The following is a 21,450-nucleotide window of genomic DNA, read 5'->3' as shown; positions in this document are numbered from 1 at the left end:
AAAATGATCCTCATGTGGGAAAAAAAAGTATTTTTGCTAGTTTGACCACAACTGGCGTCTTCTTCCAGCACTGCTACGTTCATCAGGGGTTGCGCCCTTTTCTGACTGGGGTATCTCTGCCAGCAAAATTAACTGGTTTTCCCATTGGAATGTGTCCTGATTTTAAAATGTGTTAAATAGCGTAGTGACATTTTTGAGCAGAAACACATTATCATTTCAATACTTGCTGGCCAGAAAACCGTTTTAGAGCTTTTTAGAAAGCACTAGCTCTACTGCTGTAAGACAGAACATGCGTAAGGTAATAACTTTGCAAAGATTGATGCCTAGTGGTTAGCCAGAGTTAAAGTACAACTTGGTACCCATACAGGGGCTTGGAATGTTCAATTAGATTCTAAGGGAATGGAGTAATAATTCATACTTGTAAAGGGAAATATCCTTTCTAAAGTTATGGAAAGAGGAAAAAAGTATTCCAGAGAATTCTGAATTCCTTTGAATTTGACATGTTTAAATTAATCCTTTTTTCTGAGTCCACTTTAACTTTTGCTTAACTTCCTCCTCATATTTTTTCACTTTTGAGCAAAATAATTTTTGAAACTGTATTACAAACCTGGAAGTTTAGAAACCAATCTGTTTAGCTACAGATAATGATTAACAATGTTGAAGAACGTGAGAATGAAATGAAATTTATATGTCAACAGACTTCACAGGAAGGTTTATTTTTCAGAAGAGGCTATTTTGAAAGGAAAATGTAACAGAAGTGTTCCCATAGAGACTATAGGTAGTTAATTTCTGCCTATATACAGCTGACAACATATTGGTGAGACCAAAAATACTTGCACTTATTTTTCACTAGATAAATTGTCGATATATTACTGTTTTCTCAAATGGATAATAAAAATACACTATCCATGTTTACTGCCATGTTTATAGATACACATATTCTCAGGTTTTAGAGCTATGCTGTAACATAGAGATGAGCGATATTTGTATATTAGATTTGGGAGATTTTTAAAACATGCCTGTTATAAAACCTCTAATCTTACCTTCATAACTTCTTTTATTTCTCAATAATATTTTTAAAATTACATGGACAAACTGTTTCCAATAAACTAGTAGAATTTACATTATTAAAGTCTTGGAAATTGTAATATTTTAAATTAAAGTCCATTTGCTCTGGTTCTGTACTGAAAGTAGCTCAGAAACGTAAGCTGAAGTTTCCCTAGAGAAGAGCTTTACATTTCTTAAAAGCTGAAATGATAACTTGATTAACACTAGAGATTTGTAATCACTTTAAAATTAATCCTGTCCTGCTCTCAAGCTCTCTTAGAAAATTATTACAAAACTCTGTATGTTTCCTTATCGGTTCTGCCTCATGGGAGACCAAGAGCATTCATAATTTCGGAGTCAAAATTCAGTTGTTTCAGATTACTTTGTTCCATGAACAGACCAGACTTGATCATTGCATTTTACTAGATTTATTTATTAATTCATTAGTGAAGCACTCGTTTCAGCTCACACAGCTGGCTAATCTTAGAAGTTGGTTGCACAAAATGGGTCAGCTGCCTTGTTTGACTCAATCATCCAGGTATACATCTGAACTGAGTTTAGTTCATTAAAAATAAGGATTCTGGATGACTACAACAGATCTTTGTCAGCTGCCTACACTCATACTGATGCAGTGCATGCAAATGAGAATATATGAATATTTCAGTCTCTTAACAAAACTAGGTGGTGTTCAGAGCATTGGGAAAGGTTGCAGCTCTCGGCTGCAGAAGGAATTTTGCTTATGAGAAGTGAGAAAGTTGCTACTAACTTGTATCTGAAGTTAGTTATCAATGTCAGTAAGTCATCACAACTGCAGCTGTTATTTTTTACAGAGCTAACTGTCTCCCCAAAGTAATTTAGGTGTTTTTCCCCAAAATGAGATCTAATGTATACAGTGAAGGGCCAGTTGTAGGACAGAGAACAATCAAAAATGTTCTGACCTTCATCAGCAATAAATCCAGGAAATAAAACCTACCAAATGCAAATACGTAATGAATTGCACCAAGAAATTGGGTAGCTAAAGTTTATTTGCACTACAGCTACATTATAGTAATATCTTGAATATCTTTAGTTTTTTTAGGGACACAGCGAGCAGTTTGGTTGTCAATAAAGATTTTGTGCTATTTTAGGGAAGTTTCTCATCAGTTAAATTTTGTGATTAAAAGGTCTGAATGTACAACTGATTCTCAAAAATTAACTCTCTTGTAGTAAAGGAATCCTTTAACTTCTTTATCAGATGCTGCTGTGCAATGTACTGCACAGTCAGGGTAGGAACTGCCAAAATCCATTTCCAATGTGGGTGCGTATGATGCTTGTCTCAGGATGTAGATGTAGGACAAGTCACAATGGCTGACTAAACGTGTTGGTGAAAAGGGAAGGGGGTAAAAGAGGCAGCAGATGAATCAGCGGCTTTCACAGTTGGCAGTTGTAGCAGGTACAGGTTTCTTGGCCTTGTCCTATTAATAACAGCTGTAGACTGCTTGAAGCTCACAAGATGGTCTTCAGGCTGTACCTGACAGGTTTGTTTTTTATCACTCATGCATGTTGTCTCTTCGTAACTGTTTCTAGAATAGCTGGGGGAAATAATAAACATGGTGTGTGTGTGTGGGAGTGAAATAAAACAAAGTAGTAGTTTATATTTTCAATTTTAAAATTTATAAAATAAGGGGGAAGAATTCCATGACCAAATTAGAGTAATATAAATTTGCTCATCTTTAGCAATACTAAAACCCTAACGGCAATGCTTTATCTGCAGTTATGTGTAGTCTCACACGTGCTTAACTTCAAGCGTATGTGTAGTAAGATGAATTTAGGGAAGAGACACCGAGTAATGTTAATGCTGCACGATAGTCCAAAAGGTTTTCTACCAGCAGTTCCTTTTCATAGGTTGTTTCAATTGTTTCAAGTAAGACAACTGTCAACTGAAAACTACTGTCTGTTTTTCATAAACATTTACTTGAGGTTATTGCAGTGTGAAACCACATGTTTTCTTAATAATCAGGTTTTTGTTCATGCCAGTTACATTGCTGCCTTTGTAATAGACTATAATTTCATTGTAATAGCATTCATGAACTCATACTACATGCGTTTTTAAGCCTATTTTAACATGAGAAGCGAACAGAGCTGGACTGGAAGTTAGGTTTCGATCACAGCCTTCTCTTTCCCATCTAATTTTAAACAGCTTTCTCGACCACTCGGATTGTCTTGGCTGCATTATTCATCCCCTTACTGCTGCCACAATGCAGACAGTGTTGTCTGTTGTCTTCAGATGAGCAAACAGGTTGAGAGGATGCCATTTCCCTGCTGATGATCCTCCTTGTCCCAACCATGTAAGAAGTGCAGCAAACCTAATATGTGTCTGAGGTTAGTGAGGGTATTTTCTAGGAGACTGGAAAATAAGACATTATGGAAATCAAAGCTTTTCTAGGTATCATTTGATCGTAACTGCGAAAGATATCTATGTTCTAAGAGAATGGAGGAAGGAAGTGGAGGGAAACCCATCACTGCAACTGCCGCTGTGGCATGATTTCCCAGGGCCAGGTCATCGGTACTCACTAAGATTGGAAGACCTGCTGGACATTAGTGTGAAAAGAGGGAGTCATCCTCAGTTATGTCACATGTGGTGGTATTTTTTTCCCTGTATAGTTATGTCTGTATGTAGATGTACCTATCTTGGTATAACAGTGATATACCTATGTATCTTTTGATTAACTATGAGAATTAGACATTAGGAAGAAGTTCTTTACAATGAGGGTGGTGAGGCACTGGAACAGGTTGCCCAGAGAGGTGGTGGAGGCCCCATCCCTGGAGACATTCAAGGCCAGGCTTGATGAGGCTCTGAGTAATCAGATCTAGTTGAAGAAGTCCCTACTTACTGCAGGGGGGTTGGACTAGATGACCTTTGACCCTTCCAACCCAACACATTCTATGGTTCTATGATTCTAATTAACAGAAGCTCTATGGCTCTCTGCACTTTTGTAATGCTGCAATTTTATTTACCTTGGAAGAGTTGGCAGCTATTGGGGTATTTATTAGGACCTTCTGGGCACTAAGAAAATATAAACAACTGAAATCGAAACAACATTAAAGTCACATGCACAAGCTTGCCATAAAGTGTAGAAACAGATTTAAGAGGAGCTATTGGAGGTCTAGCAAATACGTTTTTTAAGGAAAGATTATAAGAAGTTGTTAGCCTAAGAAAAGGCTGAGTGAAGATATGATAGCACTTTTTGTATGTATTCATTAAAGACTGATGCAAAGAGAGGTGTAACCAATGTGTCTGTAGGTAAATCATTCTCCAGCTGTGCTGGGGATGGGATGGGCTTGAACCAAGGCAAAGGAGCAGCAAGTTAGACATAGGAGAATCTTTCTAGCCATGAGGTTAATGAAACACTGGAAGGGAATTGCCTGAGAAGACTGGAAAACCCCTCTGGTGATGGAGATTCTGTGAAGTTCTGCTAAGAATGGTTTAGATGTGCTTAGTCTTGTGACAGAAAGATGGGTTAAATGATCTCTTGAATCGCCTTATCTTCTGTTATTCTATACAGCGAGATAGTTTGTGAGGCAGTGCTGATGTATTTAATAAATAATTTTGCTAGTTCCTTTTGTTCTTTCTAATAACCAAAAAATGCAAAATGGGCAAAGTTTTTCAAACATCCCTCCTAAACATAGCTTTTCTTTTCCTTCAAAGTGAGGGGAAAATTATTTCTACGTAAAAGTCTTGCCACATGAAATGGTTATTTCTCTTGGCAGCTTTTCTTGCCAATGATTCACTGATTCTCTTCAAGAAAATACAGCTAGATAAAACTGTAAAGATAACCAAAGCAATGTACATAGCAGCAGAGTAAGAGCTAAAATGTCACCGTAAGTACAAAGTAAAATCTGGCGTAATGATCTGATACGTATATCTGGTCCCTGCACTTAAAGTCCATGGTGAGGAGGGAGGTTAAAGGCAAACGAGTTCAGTTTCTATAGTGGTGGTGAGATTAGAATTTACAATGCAATTGCAGGCTCTTTGTTGGCAGAAACAAAAAGCCACCCACCTGATGTGTCTCATATTAATGTCTCTTCTCCTTGATCATAACATTACAGCACCTCTCCTTTGAATGCTGCTGTCTTTGAATCATTCATTGTTGCATCTTCTGCAAGGGAAAGCAATATTCCTAACATAATCCTGATTCCATGAAGAGGTAGCAAAGCACTTAAAAAACATAAGTAAGGACCATTTCTTCTATTTCACAGTAGACATGTTGTAACACAGAGTGAAAAAAAAAACAACTCTAAAACTGTGATTCCTCAATCATTTCTTTAGTCTACTTCATGATGTAGCTGCAGAGATACTTGTGATTGCTAGCAGAAGGGAGGAGGTGGTGTGAGGCTAGGAATCTCAAAGGGTATGGAAAAGGATGGACATTCTCCTTCCCCCCACAGTGACCACAAATAAGTTTAAAATTATGCATTAAAAATTAAAATTCTTGCATTAGACCACCCTTCTAATCGTTGATTAGATAGAAAGAAAACCCGATCTCTTAGCCTTCAGGCCCTGAAATATTATTTAAAAAAAAAAAAAAAAAAGAAACTACAACCAAATCTACCTTTCTTTGTTCCTTCAAATGCAATTCTCTAATTTTAAAGTGCCCTGTCAGTCTTTAATAATAATCATAAAAAGTTATTCAGCTAGATCACTGCTAATTACCATGTTTCTGTCATCTTTATTCTGTGGCCTAGCATTAGGAAATACTTCGTACAATCTAGGTACATTCTTTTAGTGTGCCACCTGTTCTCCTGCCCATCTCTTCCACCCGGCTGATTGAGCTCTAATTGCTCAGAGACATCCTCGTGATACTGTGCTAAATATGACTGCTTTAGTCAAACAGCAGCATGTGAAAAAAATTCGGAATGGTTGAGCACTGAACGGTTAGTTGTATCTCTGTCCTCTTAAAAATGGTCATATTCAATTTAATGATCACTGAAGCAGTAGTTATAAAATCAGAGCATTTCCCTATCATCACAAATATGTGTGTATGTGTACATGTACACAGATTCTGTCCCTCTCCTGGCCTTTGGTGTGGGGCTCTAGTGTTCTAGTCTCTCACTCTGATCTTCCCAGCTGGCACATAATAAAATACAAGCATCACAAGACTTGGATTAAAATGCCAATTTTGTTGTTGCCAGTTCTATTGGACATAACTGAATAAATCTTCCCCTCCCTGAAAAGCTTCTAGATTTCTACATACAGTGCTGATTAAGGCTGTATGTACTCAATTACTAGCAAGACCGTACTTTTCAAAAAAACATGCATCTTATTTCCAGTCCAAGTTAGTCTTCCATAACTGATATGCTTTTTTTTTTTTCCTTTTTTTGTCATCGTTCTCACTGCCTGGACAAATTGCATGCTACTAAGTGAGATATTTTACAGAAATCTACTATATTATTACTATTTCTAAGCTACCTTCATCAACAACAGCACTGAGAGAACTAAAATTTACTTTACCGTAAGCTCACAGTTGATATGCATTAATTATATTACTCTCCTTAATTATTTATTAATTGGATTCTATATTAACCATTCCATTAACTTTCCGTAGATCCACATCACACTCACAAGCTTGTAATTACCCGGATTATCTCATTTACTTCTAGAAATGTCCTTAGGTTTCTTCACGTCCTCTGAAAGCTGCCATAGTTTCCCAACAAACTGAAAAAAGGATACGTATGTCCCCGAGCCAGCTCTTCTGAAATAACTGGATACAAATTACACAGAATTGCAAATATCAAATTACGAACCTTAGTATCAACTTATTAATGTCATCCTAAATTATTCTTGATATGGAAATATTTAATAGTCTCAGCTATACCAAACATCTGTTTCTTCCCAGATACACAACAGAAGTGCTTATTGATCTCTTTTTAATTAACTGCTACCAAAGCCAAGATTTCCCTCTAGTAATGAATCACTATCATAATTCCTGCAGCTTTGGTTTACTCAGGGAAAAAAATCTTATTCCTTTTATTGCTAACAATATTGACAGTAGCTTGTTCTTTGTATCTGTTTTTCTTGATTGAACTCCTACGTTCTTAACCTCTGCCTTATATTCAGTATAATTCTTTTTTATGCATTTCTAACTTTAAGTCTGCTTGGTGTTTTAATTAATATGCTATTCGTTCTGAAAAAAGGTGGCGGCTTTTTCAAACAGGATTGATGCTTAGAGAAATATTCTTAATTAGCATTCATAGTTTTCTGCACTTTTTTTTTTCCTGGTGGTGTTTTTGTTTCTAATTGTTTTCCCCTTAGAAGAACCAACTTATTCTAAAGCTACAAATACAGCGGTTTGGATGTCAATCGTCCTTGCAGATAACAGTACAAACTATTATGATTTCTAGTACAAAAGTTACACTGCTCTATTGTTTTACATATGCTAAAATGACTTCTTAGAGAATCTGCTTGTGCCAGAGACAGCATTTTTTGTTAGTGAGAAATCTTTAGTCTCTAAACACTTTTTAGATAGCACTGTGTCTCCCCTCCTGCACCCACATACATTCCTCAGAATTTGGTTATTCGTCATAATGTTGATTTTTGCCCCCTCCCCTTTTGTTCCATGCAGGTACAATTGTCTTGGGATTTTAATTTGATTCAGTAGATTGTAGTAGACACCTGTTAGTAAACTACCTAGGATTTATATGATACAGCACTGATTTTGTAAGTATTTCACATCAAGTTACTCTTGAGCTGTCACAAACGAACAGTGTAATTTTTGACATAAATTGCCATTTTCCTGTCTTCTTTCCAAGTTGTTCTTCTATAAACACCTCAGAACAATTTTCTTAACAACCCAAGAATTAGACTCACCCCACTAGCTTTCAGTAGCACCCCCTAGGCTTTCTGGTTTAGAGCCCAAGCTCCCAGTGGTGTCGTACAAACCAATAAATTACGTCTTTATTATTCTCTAATGTCAGCGTGAGTTCAGGATGCTGAAGACCTTATATGTCCAGCATTAGTTTGCGTTAGCAGTGACACCGGGATAGGGTACCAGGCATTCCTGCTGATGTTGATGACAACTCTTGCATGGGGACAGAGCCTCTGCTAGAGCTGCAAGAACGTGCAGCTGGTGATGTTGAATCAAGGTGGATATAAGCTGCGTTTGGGCTCACCCAGTTGTGGGGCTGCTCTGCAAAAAACTAGGACAGCCTTTTCATGATGACTGCCAGCCAAAGTGCATCACATCTCACCCTCATTTCTAGGAAAACAAGAAATAATAATCCCACGAAATGCTGCGATTCTAATGAAAAAACATTTTTTGAAATGTTTCCAACCACCTCGGTTGCTCGACCCACTTTCTGAACGACTGCACCCTCTAATGGGGTAAAACAGATTGACTTGCAAAGCAGCCAATTTATTTTTTTATATTGTTTATATCCTTCTAGTCCTTATAGGCATAAAATAACAGCCCGTTCTCGTGACAGTAAAACAAGCACAGTTTTGCTGAACATAGATTACAGGGCAGGTGTGAATAATCCAATAAAGGATTTATATGATTCATCTCTACTCTGGGTTAATGAAAGGTATGTAAATAGTTGTGTATGTTCATGGTGAAATGAGAAAGGAATTTTAATGAAATCATAGAAAGGATAATTTATTTCACTTCTAAGTCCAGAAAAAAAAGTATTATTTTTTCTCTTATTGTGTGAAGCCATCTAATTTTACCAAAGCTTTGTGGGGAAGTAAAAGTTTGAACAATAAAAGTGAGATGAAACAGAAGCTTAACCGTGATGTTGCATCTTGTCAAACAGGTAATTCTCTAATGGACCAATGAAAGCCAACGATGACAAGTTGTGGTCAACAGTCCTTGAATGTGCTGATGGTTCTGCTTTCATTACTCTTGTCAGCAGGTAACTTTTATACTTTGAATTTATCTTTCAGTTACGTGTGTCACAGGGAAAAATTACTTGCAAAACAAGCAAGATCAAATGGATTGCTAAGTGCGTAATAAATAAATAAAGTTTCTTTGTATTTAAGAACTGGAAGCTAGAATTTGAAATGCAATTGAAAATTCAGTTTAAGAAGGAAAAGGTGGTGGGACACTGGTATGGTAAGGAAGGTTGAAAATTTAAAAAAAAAAAAACAAAGCTACTGTTTTGATATGCTAGTTTTTCAGCTTATCTAGAAGAATAAAGCAAGCTCTACACCACTGTACGATCCAACCATTTTGCTAAATAACCATCTATGGGCAGCAGAGCAAATTTGGTTCCAGTTGTGTGGTTTTGTATGTGCACACAAGAGTACACAAGCATGTGAAGGATTGAACTTGGAACTTCAGCTATTCTTGGGATGGATACATGTTAGATACAATGTAACTTGTCTTATATATAGTTAAAAGAAAAATGCATGACAACATGGTATGCAAATGTCATGTTATTTTCCTGAATCTAAAGAATTGACTGGGCCACAGAGTGGTTCCAGAGATTCTTCTCCTGCAAATGATGATTATTATTTGCATTTGTTCTTCAGGAGTTATTTATGACATGAAGGTTTTCTGTAATTATGAATGAATATTTAAAAAAAAATTTAAAAAGGTTCTTAATCCAAATAGATTTGATCCTATAAGTTTTTAACTCTCAGTTATAACCTCTTTTATCCTCCATTGTTGAAGCACTTTTTAATCCAAAAAGATTTTTTCTTCCATCACTGCTCTTTATTCCCTTGTACTACATCACATCCCTAACCACCATACTTAAAGCTTTACCAGGCATTATCTATCTTAAAGTATCCTTGTGTTCCAGTAAGCGTTGTTACTACTTTGTGTAATGTTCAGTGTTAGATCCTCATCAATTAGTTCAAGTGCGGTTTTTGTTGCCCGCAGTCTCATTGCTTGTTTGCACGTGTTCGATTCTTGCTAATGATAATTCATTATTTAGCTATAACTGACAAAGTCCTTTTGCTAGCAATGTTATAATGTTATCAACTAGACTACTCCTCTGCCTAATCTGAAAACACTCTTTTCCTTTAGAGTCCTTCCGCTGATACCCCTATGTATGGCGCTGCATCCCTAGTTATGTACTCCTCCTGTGTACTACAATCAGACACAGGGGCTGTAGCAGCTTCTTTGTGGTTTTCCAGGTTAAAGTCATTTCAGAAGGCTATTTCCCTGGTGCACGAGTTAAGCCAGTTATTCCAGAAGACTTCAGCGAATTTCTCACAGTGATCAAACATCACAAAACTTTTCCAGCTGCTCCAGTCTCTTCTGCTGATTTTTGATAAGTTTTCATACCTTCACCACTCTTTATAGGGGACTTCTACTAGAGACCTCCTGAGATCCCGCTTCTCCGTCCATTTTCCTCCAGATGGTATAAATACCTGTGTTCCAGTTGAATGGGACACTGTGATTACACCGTGTGTGCAAATAGAAGTAGTCAGACACTGGTATAGATACACACTTTTTCCTTCAAACCCAGACATAAAGCCAGTGTTCTGATATTTTTTTCTCTTAGAAGAAAAGTACTGCCCCTGAAGAACAACGTTTTTATTTGAAACTACTTACATATAGCTTTTACTTCTTACACAATTTAGCTATTAACATCACAAACTGTTGTCTTTGTAAATGTACTCCTTATCTTCTTCTTGCTCCTTGGCTATTAGTATTTTATTATCTGACATCTATTATTAGCACGAAGAGTACAGGCTTAATTTGAAATCATCACAAGCCTTTCATGCCTGCCTAACTCTGCTCCTTGGGGAGTTCTGCTATTGACATCTGTAGGAGTGGGTTTGGGTCATTGCTAACTCCCACACATTTTACAGGGTGGAATTTATTATTTATTATTTTGCAGTCAGCATGAGCGTACATTTCTTTTGTCCAAGACAGGTCAGCTTCCATAAAGGAAAACTACTGGCTTTATGCAGTGAGAATGATAGGGGAAAAATAAGGGATCCTACTCTCACTGGAGTTATATGAACATCATTTTTAAACTGAACTGAAATCAAAAAATCTAACGGCAAGACTCCTTTTGGGTTCCCATAGATTTACAGACTTCTGCCTGTAAGATCATGCTTTACTTGCAAGTCTTTGATATACTAAGATTCACAATCTTAGTACTAAATTTCTAAAATCCGTATGCATGGTTGAAAACTGCACTTGGCAATTGGAAGCATAACTTTCACTGGCTCCACGGGTGGAATGAAAGTAAGGGTAACAGAAGGAAAGCAAAGGAAACAGAGAAGTTCTCAGAGCCCGGTCTTCGTTGTGTTAGAAAAGGAGAGGGGCAGCGACAGCGGCAGTGGAGCAGAGGTGTGGTCAGATACCAAGGTCGTGGCTCAGCACGAGGATGAAGTTTGGCAGCTTTAGCTGGGTGGTTGGGAAGAAGATGCGGTTGCCTAACACGGGCAAAATGCTGTCAGGCCAGGGAGAAATAACGCTGGAAAGAAAGGCTTCACTTCAGAGTAGGTAGGCTACGGCTCCATTTAAAAAGAGGACAAAATTGGATTGAGCATACTGAAACTTCAGGCGGGTTTTATTTTCAGTGCTATCAAGATCACAGCGGCATGCAACTTGAGGATTTGCGAACACTTGCTGGTTGTACTGGCCGCACAAGAAATGCATAATAAAGGGAGGAGCAGCATGCAGTCATGCCAGAATGTCCTTTCTGACCACTAACTCTTAGATTTGCTTTGCAGTAATGTTGATACTTGTGTTCATTTAATGGATTGAAGCACATTTATAAAATCAGGGATGGCAGCAAAACTTATACTAACGAGCAAAAATTGTCAGATTATTTGCACGTTACAGTATTTTTTTTCTTTGAAGTAGGAAATGAACGTCCATATAGCAAAATTATCAGAGGATCTCAAACTATTTGCATTGTGCTAAGCAAAACGCATATATGTGAATATTTCTGTGGATCCATATGGAAAGCTTATGAAGACCAACCATTCTGAATACCTTGGGGTCTTAAAAATTTAGTAGCTAAATTAAAAATTTAATCAGCATTACACAGCTCTCTAACTGTGAACAGATAGGGAAGTAACGGTTTGATGTACACTGTTTACTTTTTAAGGTAGAGAAGATAAATTTTAAGATGAGCTTAAATCTGACATTTGAAGCATGACAGACTATTCTCCTCTCAAAATTAGTAGGAACAGAGTTAGGAGCAGCTCTGTCACTCACCTGTTCAGTAATACTTTTCAAAAACAGTACGAGAACTTGCACATGCAACTACACTTCAGAAACAGCTGCTGGTTTTGCAACAGACAAGGTAAGAGCCTTTCATGTACAATACTTTCATCTGAAGTATTTCTGTAGAAATAAGGCTCTTTAATCCTCAGGATTTAAGCAAAGTTATTTTCAGGAAAAAATACTTTTTAAAAAAAAAAATTATACTTCATTCATTGGATCTCTGATTCTCAGAGAAGCAAAGACAGCAAGTAAAATTAGGTTACAAGAAATGGATAAAAATTTTTTCACTGTGTACTGGGTCTGGCTGGGATGGGGTTAATTTTCTTCACAGCAGCCTGTGTGCTGCTGTTTTTTAGACTGGTGACAAAAACAGTGTTGGTAACACGCTAGTATTTTAGCTATTGCCGAACAGCCCTTCCACAGGGTCAAGGCCGCTTCTGTTTCTCGTCGTGCAGCCCAGCGAGGAGGCTGTGTTGGGCAAGAGCCTGGCAGGGGGCACGGCTGGCGCAGCTGACCCCAACTGGCCAAAGTGATATTCCATACCGTATAACGACATGCTCAGCAATAAAACTGGGGTGGGAGTTTATCCAAAAATTGCTCAGGGACTGGCTGGGCATCAGTCTGCTGGTAGCGAGCAATTGCTTTAGCATCACTTGTGGGTTGGGTTGGTTTTTTTGTCGTTGTTGGTGGGGTTTTTTTTCTTATTCGTTTATTAAACGGTCTTTATCTCGACCCACGAATTTTCTCGCTTTGCCCTTCTGATTCTCTCGCCCTTCCCACTGGGAGGGGGAGTGAGCAAGCAGCTGTGTGGTGCTTAGCTGCCTACCAGGGTTAACCCACCACGCACTGACTACCAAATTCAGACTGTAATTCAGTCATCATGTCATGCTCTAATTTGTGCGTTTATTTTAGTCACTGACACACATTTTACTATTTAAGGATTTGCTTAGGACTACATTTTATTACACACATCACTCCTCCTCTGACCTGATCTTATCTTCGTTCTCCCTTTGTTCTGTAGTCATCCTTCCCCCAGTTTTCGTCATCAAGTTTGGGATTTGTTTTCCTTTTAGAATGGGCAAAGGACGTGTCTAGGGATCAGGGGACATTTTCACATGTGCTGTGAGTAAAGCACTTGGCAGTGACGAGCAAGCTAAACTTCTTAGAGTCTTACAGCTCTCTAGTGCATTCTCACAGTGCAGTGTCTCTCCTAGAGCACTGAATAATTTCTGAAGCATGGAAGTATGCGATTGCTTATCAAACATAAAAAAGTAGTTTAAATTCTTATGACATGCGCTAAGCGTGTATACGAGTCCAGTATAACTTTGCAGGGCTGCTGTTCACTTGTGGTAGCTTAGCACAGTTGTAATTCACCTAAGCTAAGTTGTGGTAATAACATACAAAAAATGACATTTTTGCTATCCTGTTATTTGCAAAGCTAATTCTAGCAATTAATATCTTCCATTAAAATGTCCCAGACTTGAAACCACCATCCATCCTGGCAGTTTCAAAAATCACTAGCTTGTAAGTATTTTTAATAATGTAACTTTTAAAAGGAAAAATAAGTTAATATAGCTTTAGCCATAAAAGGCATTGTACCTGCCTTTTGAAAAAAATGATGATACTGTTGATAATGCATGATAAACAAAATTTGTGTTACACTCCGAGGCTTTGCAGTTATCGAAGAAAATTTTGTTTCATAGGAGCAGCTGATATAATCAAAGTGCAGATATTCCAACTAAGAAGGAATAAGTCAAGATGGCTAAAAAGTGAGACGTGTCCAACTGATCAGTTCAGAGCAGTTGTATTTTCTTTACAGCTGATACTGAAGTAGTACATACATTAAGCCATCTAATTCTGATAAGAAATCTGTAGGTTCAGTGGAAGTTATCCTTCAGCTGGATAGGGAGAACGCTGGACAAGGTGGGGAGAAAAAATCCAAACACAAATGTTCAGGACATAAGCAACCCCTAAAAGAGAAGAATGGAAAGACATACTTCTTACTAGAGAGTTTATTGCACAGCTTTTTGGATATAGCACATCAGATGCTTCAAAGGAAGATACTTAAGCTGGCCATTTACCAGCGAAGGATTAGATGGGTGTTCTTCTTCTGGATACTGTAAATAAAAATACCATGGATAACCATGACTATTGGAAGTGCAGTGCTACACTATGAAGGCTACCCCTTCACTTGCATTTATTTGGTCCAATAATAAGACTTACTTTCTGTTTGTTGACATCAGGCATGGCCTCACCATGTTCCTAGTAAGAACGAGCAGTGGAACCACTCACATGGTAATGCATGTACTGCCGCCTTGCAAGCTGATATCAAACATTTGCAAAACACTTAGGGACTTTGGCTAACCATGTGCATCTAATGCCATTTGACTTGCCTCGGATCATCCATGTGTGCACTAGAACTACAAGAGACCCGCATCTCCACTGAAAGCTGGAGACCAGACAGAACGGCCTAGGGAAGTCTTAGCTGGCACTGGAGACCTGTGTTTAAGTAACTGAATCAAGCTCCTGTTCTTCTTAAAAATCAAATACTTAGTTAAAAGTTCTATTTAGTTTGTTAATTTCTCTCATACCACATGTCTCTTCTATTATTTTCTAGATTTAACTTTTCCAAGAACAAATAATACATAGTTAAAACTAAAACGATGATGGGACAGAGTGCAACCTCAGCAAGTTTCCTGTTGATACAGAAGTGGGAGAAGTGGCTGATATGCCATAGGGTTGTGCTGCCATCCAGAGGGACCTGGACAGGCTGGAGAAATGGGCTAACAGGAACCTCATGAAGTTCGACAAGGGAAAGTGCTAAGTCCTGCACCTTCCTGGGGAGGAACAGCGTCAGGCGCCAGTGTGTGCTGGGGGCCAGCTGGCTGGAAAGCTCTTTGTCTTTCTGGCTCCATTCGTAGGAATGCTGCCAGCAGGTCAAGGGAGGTGATGCTTCCCCTCTACTCAGCACTGGTGAGGCCACACCTGGAGTGCTGGGTCCAGTTCTGGGCTTTCCAGTACAAGATAAAGGTGGAGCTACTGGAGAGAGTTCAGCAAAGGGCCGCTGAGTGATGAACGTGACTGGAAAATCTTTCATACGAGGAAAGACTGAGAGAGCTGGGACTGTTCAGTCTAAGGAGAAGGCTCAGGGGCATCTCTTCAATGTACGTAAATACCTGAAGGGGGGATGTAAAGAAGACTGAGCCCGGCTCTTTTGGATGGTGCCCTGTGACAGGACCAGAGGCAATGGGCACAAACTGAAACAGAGGAGGTTCCCTCTGAACATCAGGAAACACTTTTTCATTGTGAGGGTGACTGAGCGCTGCCACAGGTTGCCTGGGGAGGTTTAAAGTCTCCATCCTTGGAGATATTCAAAAGCCATCTGGATGTGGATCTGGGCAACAAGGCTCTAGGTGGCCGTGCTTGAGCAGAGGGTGAAATCAGTGCGATACATTCCTGTAAAAATGTTCTCAGAGATGTAATAAACACTTTACATAAGAATTTAATAAATAAGAAATGTAAGAACTCCCAGGAATAGCTGTATTTCTATTAGTTCTATCTATTTGAAAATTCAAAGCTGTTCAGATATGTTATACTTTTTTGTGATTACTATTTCTGGCAGAATAATCCTTATCAAAGAATTACCTTTACAGTAGAGAAGATATTGTCTGTCAAGAACAGTGATTGTAAATCAAGTGCCATCAAACTTTTATTGGAGTTTTTACATAGACTTTTTGTTTCTGTGAAGTCGTCCCAGGAGAATCAAACGTGAATATTGTTGGGTGTTTATGGATATCCACATATTTAGAACAGCAGTATGAAAATGTTTCCCTAAATATTTTTTGTGCTTCTTGGCACGGAGGGCATTTCTTCTCTTCCCTTAAAAGAAATAATAGTAATCAGAAACATAGTAACAATTAAAATACAAATACAACAAGAGGCTAAATATTGTGATCTTTTAGTACTAAATGTTATGATGCTGAAGGCTCCGAAACATTAATGTTTTTCAGAAGTCAAACAACAACTGTTTAACCAATGAAAAATTATAGTTCATAACATGCAGATAAGTGTCTCACAAAGCTAATATTGTTCTTTGTTTTACAGCGTTGTCCGCACATTTTCGGGTCTGCGAGCCATATACGGACTACAAAGGTCGCTACCACTTTGGTTTTCACTGCCCCCGTCTTTCTGACAATAAATCTTACATCTTTTGCTGTCACCATAACAACACAGTATTTAAATACTGCTGCAATGAGACAGAATTTCAGACTGTTATGCAGATGAACTTAACAGGAAACGCAGATGGATATATGCATAAGTAAGTAAATGAGTTTTAAAGTACTCTTCACTAAACTGTTCCTGGTCTAATAACATAAGTCTGAGGTGTGCTTCTTAATGATGGAAGTGATTAGAATAATCGCACGTACAGAGAAACATTACTAAAATGTTTTTGCTGTTGCAGAACTCCTAAAAGAAATGATATTTTGGCTTTGCTTGCTTTGCTTTGACATGGGCTATAAATATTGCTAGGAGAGCACGTATGTTGCATATAAATGTTGCATATAAGTGTAAGAAATATAAAGTTACATTTAAAAGTTACAAAAGTCTCTCCCCCGACCCCAGTCTGATCCAAACTGTGTTTATCAGTAAAAATAAACCCCAAAGCTGTCTGCAGGGGGGAAGGGGAGTGAGCTGACATTTTCCATATCAACCCAAATGCACTATCTTGAATTTCTGATGTCGCTGACCTCAAGGAACAGAGCGTGTTTGCTGGTATACCAACATCGTGTGGTATCCTTGCCTGTTACCCGGGCTACTTCCATGTGCTGCTGGGGCCTATCCTCTAAGGTAAATGTCAGTAATGTTTTCTCTAAAGAACCAATAAAGTAGCAAGTAGATCTTTGTTACTGGTTACCTATGTACCATGACAAAATCTTCACTTTTGGCCTGCCTCCTATTTAGTATTTGACATTCTGGCCACACTAATCTGCTGTGATTTCTCTTGGTGAAGAGGGCAACTTTTGGCTGCTGTGACCCCTCCAAGGTTGAATTCTGGTCTATCTGCTTTCCCCCTGCCATTTTATTCCGGTATTCAGCCCCTCCAGGGCAAGGAAGAGGCAGATAAAGACAACAGGAATTCCAGTCTATTGATCTTTGTTTACAACAGGGATTTTAGTGTTTCCTTCTGCGGTGCAAAAGTCAGTCGGTGTGTTGCCATTCATTCCTATGGAAGCAAGTGCAAGGCTGCTAGGAGGCTATGGTGCTGGAATACTGATGGCGGCTCTTTTAACTCACTGTATGCAGCTGTGTCCAGCAGCTGCAAACTGTCATCTTCCTCAACAACCGCTCCTCCTACAGCTCTGCCTAGAGAAGTGTGAACCTTGCCTTAGATGCAGAAGTTGCCTAAAGTCTAACTTTTCAGGTGTTAAAGTGACAATCACCTACTATAAAGAAGTCTGCGTACTGCGTAATGTAAAAGAAAGACAAAAATAGACTCTACCCGTATAAGATACCTTTAAATCAATGTGGATCTATACTGTCTTGTTATTGTATGTGCAGCTGTGTCCTTGAGGTGAAACTTCCTTGCCTTGGCCTTCTAGTGCATCTGGGAACATCATGAGAACATATCACACAGAACGCTGGGGCACACTTGAAGTCTATTAAACAGGCCTATTAAAAGGCATCCATTTTCTCCATGCTTTGTTCAGTCTGGACCATCTAGAGACTGGTAGCACCCTTACCTGGGGCTACCCAAGTCTGCCATCATATATGCCTCCAGGCAACCTGGTGGAGTTTATACCACGGAATGCCCCAGGGCCCCCGTGCAATGCATATTTTATGTATGCTCTGTGGTAAAAGTAGGATGTGCTCCCCCTTTGTTTACTGGGATGACCATGCTACCACAGCAACAATGAGATACCGGCCTGAAGAGAGGTCCTCACAGGACTCTCAGTACAGACGGGCTGTGCGTGTAGTCGCAGGCAGAGATAGAAACTGCTTCACACTCAGAGCGATAAAAAGAGAGTCCCAAGAATGGACTAGTGTGGCTAGTGCCCCCACGTGTTCCCAGTTCTTTGTCTGGCACACAGCAAATTTGAAAACCCTGCCCAACACTGCTGAGCACCCAAGTCTGCCTAACAGGCAGCTTCGTCACAGAGGCTGGGATGGTACTGGCCGATTGCAGTTCAGCCAAGTCCAAAGCCAATGCTTCAGGCTTTTCCCAATATCTCAGCAGCTACTCCGTCTAGTCATGGCTAGAGCTTGGTAAGGTAAGGCCCTGCTGTTCTTCCTTTCACCAGCCACCTGAAATGGAAAGGCCAGTCAGCCACTTTCCAAAGCAGACGTGCCCAAAAGAACAGGTGTGGTTCGACTGCAAAATATATCCTGGGATGTAGAACATTCCTCTGCCTCCTGCGTTCTCTGTTTGCATGCCCGCTCACATTCTGTACATGTACACACACAAGCACACTTACCCGCAGAAATAAGTATAGGGCTGTTCATATTATTGGCCTGCTGTGTGTGAGCAGTTCCTCAATGGGTAAAAGGTAATTGGGTATTCTATGAACCACAGTATTTATTTTAATAAAAATATTTAGAGCATAACGTAAGTATTATATTAATTTTCATTTATCAATCTGTTTCTTTAAATAAGTCACCTCATTCAGTTGTGGCAGAGAAAGAGCTACCTCTCTAGTCTCTGTTGGTAAGATTCATGGTTGAGAACTACCTGCAGACTGACTATATGTCTTCAGTCCAGAATTTCCCGTGGGCATTAGCTTTGTGCTGATCTTTTGCAAAGGTATGTGAAGTCATGCTAAATACAATAAAAAGCTTCTGGAGATGTAGCTTAGGGAAGTGCCAGAGTGGAACCAGTATTGCCTTTTTGTAACTTCCTGAAACATCGCTTCTGATAAAGCAGTCAGGGCCAGGAAAATGAAGAGATGCTAAGCAGATGATAACATGATCTCCTCACCCTAAGCTCACTAACATTGGTGGAAAACTTCCTAATAATCTTAGTATGCTGTGGAGGGGCAAAAAGAAGTGAAGCCTAGATGCCTACATTAAAAACATTGTAAAAAGCATCTTTCTTAGTACACTCTGACTTTATTTAACGTATACAATAATTTAACTTTATTTGGATTCGAATACATCCAGGGTTCACTTTACAGTAACAAAGTCAGCTCTTTGTTTAGATCTAATTTCACACACCACTGAAAAAAATTCTGATGAAACCTATTGTACCGTGGCTGGGGAGAATTATTTAGGACATGGGAATAGCAATGAACTGAAAAAAAAAAAAAGGATTATAGTTTTCAGGGAAGATTGATTCAATGTTATTATTTGGTTTATTTCAATATTATTATTTGATTTATTTTTCCCCTTAGCCGTTCTTGTGATCATCAAAACAAATTTCTTGGTTTATAATACAGTTGAGGGAAAAAATTCATGAAGTGACTTGTAACTTCTTTGTCATGGCACAGCTGAAAAAACACGTTTGTCTTATATAGTCACACAATATAACTATAACCCAGTTTATTTACATTTTTCCTTACTATAACAAAAGATTTCTATGTCTTTATAAGTGCAGATTACTGGACTGTTATATCTTTACGATCATGCAGATTCATCAGTCTATAATATTTTTGAATGTGAACAATTTCTTTAGTGTTAAATATAGAAATACCAATGATGTCTAACAGACAAGAAAATGTATGCCATCCAAAGTATTTTAACATAAAATTTTGTCTAATTAGTTGTTTAAGTATCCTTAAAAATAGTATTCACTTGAATCTGGTATTCATACTCTCAGATTTTCTATTATGCCTATTTTGGTGGATTATCAGCAGTAATACTATCCTAGGCATCCTTAATCTGATACTGGAACAGTGTCATGGCAGTCTGTAATGCATCCATGCTTTTCCTTATCTCTTATTCCAGTTTTTCAGGGTTGGAATGGCTTTTGCACACCACACCACAACATTGCACTGAAAGCAATGTGAGGATACAATAGCACTATCTTTATTCATGTACATCATGCCCCCTGCAGAGGTGGCGTTTGCTTAAATATCTCCCAGAAAGTAATCTGTACAAGAAAGAAAAAAAAAAAGAGAAAGGAGAAAAAAAAAAAAAAGAAGAATCAATTCCACTACCAATTGTTGCAAAAAGATATAATTTAGCTGGGAAGACCTCTTAGGTACTACAGTAATAGATTCTACAGGAAAACACTGTATTGGACAAAGGCCTTGAGATAATAGTTTAAATAAAACTGGGGGGGGGGAGGAAATCACATTTAAAGCGTACATGCAAAAACTGCACAGATTTCCTCAGTGTTAGAAGTACCAAGGCATTTGCTAGGATGTAAGCTTGCATTTCCTTGGGGCAATACTTTACTACTGTAAGTAACAGCCCTGTTTAAGGAGAACAGGGAAAGAAACAGTTTCCATGGCCATCTGCCCGCGTTAAACTGCAGCTGTAGAATTCTGCTCAGAATTGTTTTGATTTGTTGGGTTTTTAATCCTGAACTCCCAAATGAATTATTTTTGCTTCGTGTGCTGCACACAAAAAGCAGCAAACTCTTCTAAAAAAAAATACAGCCCGGTCCTAACCTGCTTGTCGTCTGTCTCAAAAAGTTAATGAATTAGATGGAAGGAATCGCATGGGTAAGAATAATAATAAAAGATCCTGTCTTTTCATTTGTGTATAGGGATGTTAGAGAAATCTAAGCAGGATTCTGTAGATGGAGTAGGACGAGACGGATGGTAAAAGTATTTATTGTTCTCAGAGAGCCCAACTGAAGGCTCCCTGAAGGCAGAGCAAATCTTTCTGTTTACACAATGGGCTCTGTATCAGGGTTATACCATATATACATGATATTTCTACAAAAGGTGATGTATCTTAAAATAATGAGCTACTCAGCTTTTCTGATAGGTCCATGAATTACCCTGTTTCAGAGAGAAGCTAAAAGGAAATCGTCTTGTAGCTTTTACTCCAGATTCAGCTTTTCTATTTGTGTACCCGCAGCAGCAGAGGACTGGGCAACATGGCTTTAGAAGTGATTTTAGCATTATGTTGCTAAACCTTGCGATGAACCTAAACAGAAACCTCCAAAATGATGGATTGGGAGGAGCAGGAGCACTAGCAGGGCAGGGCAAGCTTTCCAGCTGGGGAAGGGAAGAGGAGATACAACCACACCAAAACAACTTGCTGTACTTGATTGTCCCTGTGAAGGAACAAA

General features: G+C 38.7%; 1 protein-coding gene across 2 annotated transcripts in view; it reads left to right on the top strand.

Moving 5' to 3' along the window:
* The window catches only part of SHISAL1 (shisa like 1), an 84,471-nt gene that overhangs the window by 32,605 nt on the left and 30,416 nt on the right, over positions 1 to 21,450 (top strand). For both annotated transcript variants that reach the window (XM_054221201.1, XM_054221196.1), the window contains exons 2-3: positions 8,836 to 8,934; positions 16,320 to 16,533. In XM_054221201.1, coding sequence (XP_054077176.1) covers positions 8,868 to 8,934; positions 16,320 to 16,533 — 281 coding nt within the window. In that variant the 5' untranslated portion in view covers positions 8,836 to 8,867. The remainder of the gene's footprint in view (positions 1 to 8,835; positions 8,935 to 16,319; positions 16,534 to 21,450) is intronic.

Source organism: Rissa tridactyla, chromosome 1, assembly GCF_028500815.1.
Source record: "Rissa tridactyla isolate bRisTri1 chromosome 1, bRisTri1.patW.cur.20221130, whole genome shotgun sequence".
Classification (NCBI taxonomy): domain Eukaryota; kingdom Metazoa; phylum Chordata; class Aves; order Charadriiformes; family Laridae; genus Rissa; species Rissa tridactyla.
The sequence above is the reverse complement of the archived record's forward strand: the minus strand, read 5'-3'. Positions and strand labels throughout refer to the sequence as shown.